This window comes from Cryptomeria japonica, chromosome 11, assembly GCF_030272615.1.
Source record: "Cryptomeria japonica chromosome 11, Sugi_1.0, whole genome shotgun sequence".
NCBI lineage: Eukaryota > Viridiplantae > Streptophyta > Pinopsida > Cupressales > Cupressaceae > Cryptomeria > Cryptomeria japonica.
The window spans coordinates 533,256,162-533,265,725 of NC_081415.1; the positions used below are offsets into that span (position 1 = coordinate 533,256,162).

At 34.5% G+C, this 9,564-nt stretch overlaps 1 protein-coding gene across 3 annotated transcripts; it reads right to left on the reverse strand.

The window, feature by feature from the left end:
- Positions 1-200: 200 nt before the first annotated feature.
- Positions 201-9,195, reverse strand: LOC131066469 (ABC transporter B family member 19). 3 transcript variants are annotated; one of them, XM_059214093.1, is made up of 11 exons: positions 8,654-9,195; positions 7,744-7,798; positions 7,462-7,637; positions 6,956-7,156; positions 6,547-6,806; positions 6,141-6,454; positions 5,815-6,038; positions 3,246-3,604; positions 2,563-3,008; positions 2,233-2,474; positions 202-1,716 (listed from the first exon to the last, which is right to left on the reverse strand). In XM_059214093.1, exons 1-11 carry the CDS (start codon positions 8,936-8,938, stop codon positions 499-501), a joined length of 3,780 nt encoding a protein of 1,259 aa, XP_059070076.1. In that variant the 5' UTR covers positions 8,939-9,195; the 3' UTR covers positions 202-498. The 3 variants fall into 3 exon arrangements, with proteins under 3 accessions (XP_059070077.1, XP_059070076.1, XP_059070078.1); XM_059214094.1 differs by lacking the exon at positions 5,815-6,038 and having other exon boundaries at positions 201-1,716; positions 6,211-6,454; XM_059214095.1 differs by lacking the exons at positions 7,744-7,798; positions 8,654-9,195 and having other exon boundaries at positions 211-1,716; positions 6,956-7,152; positions 7,462-7,546.
- Between the last annotated feature and the right edge of the window lie 369 nt (positions 9,196-9,564).

Below are 9,564 nucleotides of genomic sequence, written 5' to 3' on the forward strand. Positions count from 1 at the left end.
ATTGCCTGATTAATTAATTAATCTTCAATGTGCTGCAAGGTCCATGTCGTTTAGAATGGCCCAACTTCTTCATCGCACGGGCTTAGTTAGATTTGTCTGTCCTTTGTGTTATATAATAATATTCATCTTTGATTTTAGCGTGATTCTTTATATGGAAAATGATGAAAACTGCTCAGTTGGATTTACCGTGCTTTTAATGTTTTGAAGAACAATAGAGCTGAAGCTTTTTTTCTGAACAACTAATGGAAGAAGTTTTATAAAAGGAAACAAACTATTCATGTTTTTTGTGAAGTGCCAGTACAGTAAAGAGGTGAAGCTCTGTAACATGTTTGTTTTAATTTCAATATATACAGCAGCAATTTCTCCATTTTTCTCTGTGCCTCCTTTAAGCCTGCCAATGTCACTGTAAAACGTGTTCAACACAATTTTGTTATAAATAAACCTCGGTACTAATTGCCAAGGTTAAATTACTAATTAATCAATATGAATATTACAATATTATTCCTCAACTGTATTGGTATTTATCTTCTGCAATGTTAACATCTGGGTGTAGAGTCCTCCCTCAGACATCATTAGATTTGAATGACTACCCATCTCCATAATTTGCCCTTTCTCCATTACTGCAATGACATCTGAATTGACAACTGTGGATAGCCTATGAGCAACAACAACTCTGGTGCACTTGTATGAATTGTAAAGTCTGTCTAATGCCTCCACAATCAGAACTTCGGATTCAACATCCAGAGCACTTGTAGCTTCATCAAGTAACAAAATAGAAGGCCTTTTAAGAATTATCCTGGCTATGGCAATCCTCTGTTTCTGTCCGCCAGATAGCTGAGAACCCTTTTCTCCTACCAGTGTATTGTATCCCTTTGGAAGACTGCTCACAAATGTATGAACATTTGCTACTTCTGCAGCTGCCATGATCTCAGATTCTGAAGCACCTTCATTTCCGTATAGAATGTTTTCTTTTATTGATGTGGAGAATAGTAAGGGCTCCTGTTGTACTAATCCAATATATTTTCGGAGCCATTTTAAGTTGTAGAGTTTTATGTCTCTTCCATCTATGAGAATTTCACCATGTTGAGGGTCATAGAATCTTTCTATCAGGGTTATGACAGATGACTTGCCTGCTCCACTTGCACCAACCAAGGCCAACGTGGTGCCTGCGTTTACAGAAATACTGAAGTTTCTGAGAACAGGAACTTCTGATCTAGATGGGTAATAGAAACTCACATCTTTGAACTCAATATGCCCTTCTATGAATTCAAATTGCATGCCACCATCTGTTTGGGGATTTGTTCTCAATATATTCATTACTGGAGTGAGGACTTTTATGGCCCTGAAAACTGCAGGAATAGTTGTCCACAGCTCAGTTATGGAGGGTACTGTTAATGAGAAAAGTTGGTATGATCTTACACTATTTTTAAAGCTGGCCTGATGTTTATCCACCAGAATTGTAGTGTACAAAAGTGCAACTGCATGGGCAACGTTCCACAAGCACACTGCTATACCTTGTATGGTTCCATATTTCAGGCTTTCTAGTCTGCTTTTCTTCAAAGGGGTGCTTAAACAATTTTTGACAGATTCAATTATTTGATCCTCATAAACAAAAGAGGCTACTGTTCTAATGTTTGATACTGCTTCGCTTCCCAACCGGCTTATCTCTGCATGTGCTTTGGCTGAATCAGTTGCAAATCCTTTTGATGACCAAGCCTGTCATGAGTTAAGCACAGCTCAAAAAAGTCAGGACACGATTAGAGAATAGATAGATAGATAAGATTTTCAGGATTAACTACATAGAGAATTTACTCTAACAATCCCTGCAATGAACACATTTCTTATCACAACTGATTAACTTAACACCCATCTCCATGAGTTCAGGTAGGTGAAGAGGTAGGATTCAAACTATGCCACTGAGATTAACCATCACAAAGCATGACTAGTCATTGTTGTGATTCACTTGGCTGGTCTCAATTCCATCTCTTCCACTCACAAGAGCAGAGGAGAAAAGAAAGAGGCAAATGAACCATACCATAGGGTCAATGCTCATTTTTCTAGTTTTGATCCTACCTCTATACCCTGAACAGAGATGATGAGTTTTACAGTGAAACTACCAATATATGTCTAGTTAGTTAATTCCCACAAAATATCTTATATTCAACTCCATATATACAAATTTATTCAAGAGTCCTTATTAAGTAAGTACTAAATTTGATAAGATTAACATGCCTGAATGAGTCCTCCTATGAGATGACAAGGCATTACAGCCCATGCCACCAAAGCCATTCTCCAATTCACGATCATACTAACTACGGTGGCAATCAAAATAGACGATATGCACTGCACTATCACAGACATACGATCGGCAATGATTGACTTCACTAATGATGTATCATTCATGATGCGTCCACTAACCAAACTTGAACTGTTTTCTGCCTTATCAAACCAGGAAATTTCGTTCCCTAGAATTGCTGCAATCCCAGGTTTTTTGTTACAATCCTACCCATTTCTTGGGCAAACAAATTAAGACAAAGCAATTAAGATGGTTTATTAACATACCAGAGAACGAAGTCTCACGCAGGGTTTTCATGACTCTCTCTCCAACCTCTCCAAAGAAAAAATGTTGTATTGTATGAGCAACAAACACCAACGCTGCAATTCCAACAAAAAATTCTGAATATCTTTCCACTTTGTCCTTTGCATTTGGACTATAATAGGCAACCCCAATAGTCATGATGAAGTAGCCAAAGAGAGGCTTGGATATTCCAGTTGTGGCTGCTGCAACACTGCCTGTAACGATCTTTCCTATTTCCAATGCGTTCATCTGAAATAAAATTCTCAGGATTGATAACTGCTCTAAATTTTCTGGCCCTTTACCCTTGTCAGGAAGAAAAGTGACTGTAGAATTTGCAGGACTCTCAAAGTTATCCATACCGGGATATATGGGAGAGTTAAGAAGACGATCACTTTCATTTTTAAGCTTAGTTTGGGTACCATTTTCAGACCTGTTTACAAAGAAAACCAGTGGGTTAATAACGCCAGATAATTTTCCTATACCTAAGAAATTATACGAATGTTAATGAATAATCATAATGACCCAATCTACTGTGTAGAATGCTATGATATAACTGGTAAACTAAATGGGCTTTCATGGCAGATTGCAGGGCTCAAACAGAGTAGGGGAATCTGCAAATTTATTAAGAAGAATAGAGGGTTTTTCCCTGAAGTATATTAATACTAACCTGTCTTCCTCATTAGCTGCTGCTTTTCCAGAGGTGAGACTTTGCATGCTTATCATGTCTGAATACAATTTGCTATTTTTCAGTAGTTGGATGTGGGTTCCAAGCTCTGTGACTTTGCCCCGTTCAATGACTGCAATGAGATCTGCATTGACAATTGTGGAGAGGCGGTGAGCAATCACCAATGTTGTTCTGTTGGACATGATGTTGTCCAGGGCTTCTTGAACATTCCTTTCAGATTGAGAATCAAGAGCACTTGTTGCTTCGTCCAACAAAAGAATGCAAGGATTTTTCAGTATAGCTCTTGCTATAGCTATTCTTTGCTTCTGCCCACCTGACAATTGCATTCCTCTGTCTCCAACCTAGGTGTTGTAAAAAGCAGATAAACAATCAGAATTTATTTCCATAAATTGGATAGCATCCAAACTCTCCAAACTGGCTAATCTATTCTAATCGAATAGAAATCAAATTTTAAACAATTGATTTGTAATTTAATAATTTTAAAGTGAAATTTACAAATTTGGAAAAGAGGAGATAAATGATATAATGCAGGCTTTTATCCTTCATGTATGATGGGTGTTTTTTAACAACAATTTACTCTTCTTCTTCTATTGTAGGTTCAATGAGCACTTTCAATGAGCACTGAAGGGAAAGACCCAGTAAGAAAACCCTTCAGTATTGCTCCAAAATTACAAAGCCAGCTACCCATTACAAAGAGGCCACCTGGACACAATCCAAAATATCCCTCCCCATATTACATAATCTTTCCATTAGATACAAAAGAAACTGCCATAAAAGACTTACAATTATTATTATAAATATAATAATTGTAATTTTAAAAAAATAATTGTAAAAATAATTTTAATATATATTAAATTGTTTAGTTTCTACTCACTCTTCCTATAATCATATTTATACATTAATTTATAAGAATTATATATTATATATTTATTTAACAATAATTATATTAAATAATATTTATAAAAATAAATTGATTTTAAAGTATAATTTTATTTTAATTAGTATATATTTAACTATTAGTTCTATTTCTGTAATTAATTTTAGTTAATTTAATAATCTATTAACAACCTTCAATAAAAATTATATGTTATTTTTTTTCATTTTGTTTTTAGTTTTGTCTATCTACTATTGTTGTCATGTTAAAATCATATTTATGATCTTGTTTTCTAATATTTTGTTATCCTATCATTCTTATAGCATAGTAGTCTATTTCTTTAATTTTTTGGTTGTGTCTTTATTAAGCTTACTCAATTTTATAATAATGTTTCTTCAAAATGAAATAAAAAATTGGATCACTCAGTGGAAACTGACAAGGCTATGTAATGTCCTTTTCTGTGGGCATGTGGCCCTTCTTGCTTTGTATCTCTTTCTCTAATTGAATAAATTTTTACCCCTCTTTTAGTTAAATAAAAAACTGGATGGAGAGGAGTTCAACATTTGATTTTACTCTAAATTCATCTATAAATGCATTATGATATGCTAAGAATTGCATTTTCTTTCTTCTTAATATATTTCGTGTTCTAGATGATTTGCAATTGAAATTTCTTTCCTAATTAATGGAAACTATTAGAAAAAATATAAATTGTATTTCATCAAACTCCAAAACATTTGTCATGGAGAGTCATGTTTTATGGAAGAGACATACCTATCCATACATGTTTCATATTAAAGGATCTTTGGATTCATCTATTGGTACAAATAGAAAAAATTAGGCTCTCCAATTTTAACAATTGATATTAGAGCTGCTATGATCTGAGGCCTAATGAAATAGAGATGATCTCTATTTCACTTCATAGGTTTTTATTTATCATATACTAGAAAAAGAAGATTATAAAACTATTGAAATGTTGATGTCACTAGTCATTTAACCAACTAAACTAGTTGTAGCTAAATAGAACCTTCCACAAAATACCATAGTAATGCCAAACCCCTTGAACAAACACACTTTTTAACTATACAACACCCCAATGGAATACAAAACATCTTGAAAAGTCAATGTTGAAAAGATCATTGTTTGAATTTATTGTAGAGATCATTGCTAAATATATGAAGGTTTTGATCGCAAAGATCATTGTTGAAATTGAACATAAAATTGTTGGTCAATCTGTGAAAGTTTTGATTGCAAAGATCGTTATTAAAATTAATTACAAAGTTCGTTGCTAAATATGTGAAAGTTTTGATCACAAATATTATTAGAAATGCTTCATCATCTTTATTAATGTGACTATGAAGAATGTTTTGTTTTAGATAATGACAACGAAAGAAATCAAGATTATTCAAAACAAAATAAGTTTTTATACTTTTGAAAAGACATTAATATTAAATATTCTTTATTCATAAATAGATAGCTAATAAAACTGTTTTGTCATCACACTCCAATATACATTTATCATAAAGAGTCACGTCTCATGCAAGAAATGTACCTATCCATAGATCTTTCCTATTAAAGAATCTTTGGATTCATCTTAGGAAAAATTTATGCTCTCCACTTCTAACAAAAACATTATCATATTCCATCGGTTTTAGTATTTTACACAAACTTGTCACTTACTTGGGTTTCATATTTGTCCGGTAGTCCAGAGATGAAAGAATGAGCATTTGCCTGAGTTGCTGCCTGTTCGATCATGTCGATGCTTGCATCCCATTTGCCTACTCTGATATTATCTCCAATACTAGTTGCAAACAGACAAGGTTCTTGTGCAACCAGACCCACATTTCTTCTCAGAAATCTCAAGTCCAACTCCTTGATATCGATCCCATCTATCAGTACTTTACCTAATGAATGCCCAATTAGATTTATGTCATTACTAATTCGACCTAAATTTAGTCAAATTATAGGAAAAAAAGGAAAAAAAAGAGGCTACACGATCTACAAACCTTTGAATGGATCATAAAATCTTTGAAGGAGTGAAATCACTGTACTTTTACCACACCCACTATTACCCACCAAGGCCACAGTCTTCCCTGCTGGTACGGACAAAGAGAAACCGTGTAGTATGAGCTTTTCTGGCCTAGAAGGATATGAAAAGTGCACATCATGAATATCTATGCATCCTTCTATCTTTTCCAGTGTCTTTTTCCCTTGTTCATAACTTATCTTGGATTTCCTTCCCATAATTTCAAAAACTTCATAACCTGCTGCCTTCCCCTGGCTGAAGGCTTGCAGATCTGGAGCAGCGAATGTAAGGGATCTGTGACACAAATAGTAATAAGAAATCATAGAAGATTCATGTATTTTAATTTATATTAAAGATCTAGGCTTATATGAGTTAATCAATCTTACAATCCTCCAAAGAGTATGCACATGACAGCAGTGATGACTCTGCCTCCATTCGAATAACCGTTAGTCACCACAAGTGCTCCAATCCAAATCATGAGAGCCCAAGAGAGGTTTGTTGTGGCATTTAGCACACCTATTCCGAGGCCCTTAACTAGAGCCCCACTTTTGCTCAGTTTCATCTGTTTCTCTAACACCTTGGTGAATGATTCATAAGCTATTTTCTCTCCCACGAAAGCAAATACTGTTCTGACTTGAGATACAGTCTGCACCATTGCCATCATACACATCAATGTTGGTTACTACTCATTCTGTTCTAAATCAAATTACATGTCATGGATTCAAAGCTAAAAGCTAACAGACAGTCTATTGTAGGACAAAACCCTAATGGGTGCAGGGTTATATTCTAATTTACCTCTTGGATGATGCTTGTGGCCTCAGAGGAATAGGTCTGTGTTTTTTGAAAGTTGGAAACCATAGCTTTGCTGTAAGTAGCACCAATAATTGATATAAGAGGCACCACTACTACGGTTACCAGAGCAACTTGCCAACACATGGCGAAGGCAATTGTAACTCCGATTATAAAAGTAGAGACACTGAATATGAAATGTCCTACCTGAAAAATTTTCAGTCAGAGATTGTCATGACATGTTCACAAAACCTCTCAAATCTCAACCTCTCTAAGGAAAAATCCTAAGAAAAATATATCAGGTGTGTTGTTTGAGAGGTTAAAAAATCTGTACAGTCAAGGCTTTTCTAAATAACAACACACACAAGCTAGTGAAACTTTTCTCCATTCTATCATCTAAGGAGGAAAAAGAATTGGTGAGAAATAATAGACCAATACAAGTATCATGTAAATTCATGTTTATCTATTAGTCCACAAAATTCAGAAAAAGGTTTAGGCTTTATCAAACTCACCTTTTCACCAATAGCATCCTGTATCAAATCTATGTGATCTGTAATATTGGAGATGATCTTGCCAACATTTACATCTGTGTCAAAATAACTTATTTCTTGATTGAGGATGGCTTTCATATAATGCAATCTCAATCTGGAGGATTGCCTCTCACTAGTGTAAATCCAACAAGCTACTTCTGCAGTCACATATAGTACTTGAAATTAAGTGCATATAAGCATGACAGCTTCTTCCACCCTCCAACATATACATAATACCATAAAAATTGAGGAATACAAACTGACCTAAGAAACCAGCAGGCAGCATACCGACAGCCAGATACCAAACATAAGGAAGAACCTGTAAATACAAGATTTTAATATTGGACAAATCAGTGAAAGCCATGAAACAGGGTAAGTTTACTCCAACTATGTGGAAAAACACATTTTCAAAATTTAACTCTAAATGGCATTGAATCTACCACAATGGTACAAAAATTGATCATTCATATATATTTATTTCTTATTTTTGCTTCGATTCAGTTTGTGTATTTTTTGCATCAACGTTTCAGATCATATTCTATGATCTATTATCAAGATATTAGAAACATACAATCGTATCTAAAAACAACAATAAGAAAGATTATGAATTATGAAAAATTGATATCCTTAAAATATGCAGTATCAAGATATTACAAACACACAATTATATTCAGAAACAATAGTAAGAATTACATTGTGAATTGTGAAAAATTTGTTAAAAAAACTAAAAAAAAGTAAAAGTCAGTACCAAAATTCAAACTCAAGTCACTTATTATAAAACTCTGTAGTATTTTAATACTTCTATCAGAACATATATGTATAGGTAAAGCAAGCTCATCTCATCGTGCAGGAAAACAAGAAGAAGTTGTAAGAACAGAATGCCTGTAAGTTCCATGTAAAAGTACAGAGTAACAACTAGGATTAAAAATATCAATTGGGCACAACACCATGAACAACATACACAATACAAGATTTGTCCTAGAACTGAAAAATATGATCTTGAATGAAATTTAGTTGAAAGGAACCAACTTTTGAACAATATGGAAAACATGGTATATTCAATTGTATCTCTGTTCTGGATACAATGAATGCCAAAAAAAAGTTTCATTTCTTGACTGTAGTCTAGATGACTGCCATTAAGATTGAAATGTAATAACTTTATAAAAAACAGTACCTTGTACAGAGCCTTGACCATAGCATCAGTGTCATTTTGGTGGGTACCAAAGGCCTGAAGAGCCATTCCTAGGAAAAGATAACCCCCTGGATGAGCCAAGCCATGGCCTAAGCCTCCTATGGTCCCCAGGACCATTAGAACAACATCTATTGAATCCGCATATGATAGAAGACGAAAGAATGAAACTGATCTGACATTGGCCTTAGTCTTTTTGCAAACATCTTTCAGTAGATTATCTCCATCACTTAGATGTCCATCTTCACTGACAGCAGAAATGTCTTCCATTTTAAGTAAAATTTCATCTACCACCTCTCAGTCATTATGAACTATGAGGTTATAATGCGATGAGTTTATAGTGGCGCTTAAATTATCCCTTAACCGTTGGAATTCAAGTTATTCCAAATGCATCCACCATTCCTAGCTAATATTTAAATTCAAAACCATGTCTACATTGTTAATGGAGAAGCCGGAGTAGGATATCCTCGATTCGTAAAGCATATACTGCTTATGAAAATTGAGTCGAGTATTCCGATGCAGATATTCAGGACTTCATATGTAATAATTGAAGAAAAACAAAAAAACGCTCACACATCATCCTATAAACCTTTGGAGGTCGCTGAGTACGGCCTCGCGTACACAGTCGGCAGTCGGCACATCCTCGTGTCGCTTCAGGAAAAAGGACCGGGACTTATGCCAATTTTTAATTGAAGTGGGTTTAGTGATTAGGCAGTATACGTGATTCAGGAGCATATCTTAATTACATCGAAATACTAATTTAAAATTATTTTATGTTTTATGTTTTAGTTATGTGTCAAGGGATGTAGGTAATCTGGCTTCAAAACCACGATGTCGTATGATGTAAAATTTTATTGCAGAATAGGTTCAGAATAGCAGTGGGACTCGACATAAGC

Excerpts from the sequence above, each read along its gene's own strand:
- LOC131066469 (XM_059214093.1), bottom strand. The coding sequence starts at position 8,938 with ATGGAAGACATTTCTGCTGTCAGTGAAGATGGACATCTAAGTGATGGA. Across the intron at positions 3,605-5,814 it reads CGGACAAATATGAAACCCAA|GTTGGAGACAGAGGAATGCA; the intron begins GTAAGTGACAAG and ends TACAACACCTAG. Across the intron at positions 3,009-3,245 it reads GCAGCTAATGAGGAAGACAG|GTCTGAAAATGGTACCCAAA; the intron begins GTTAGTATTAAT and ends CTTTGTAAACAG.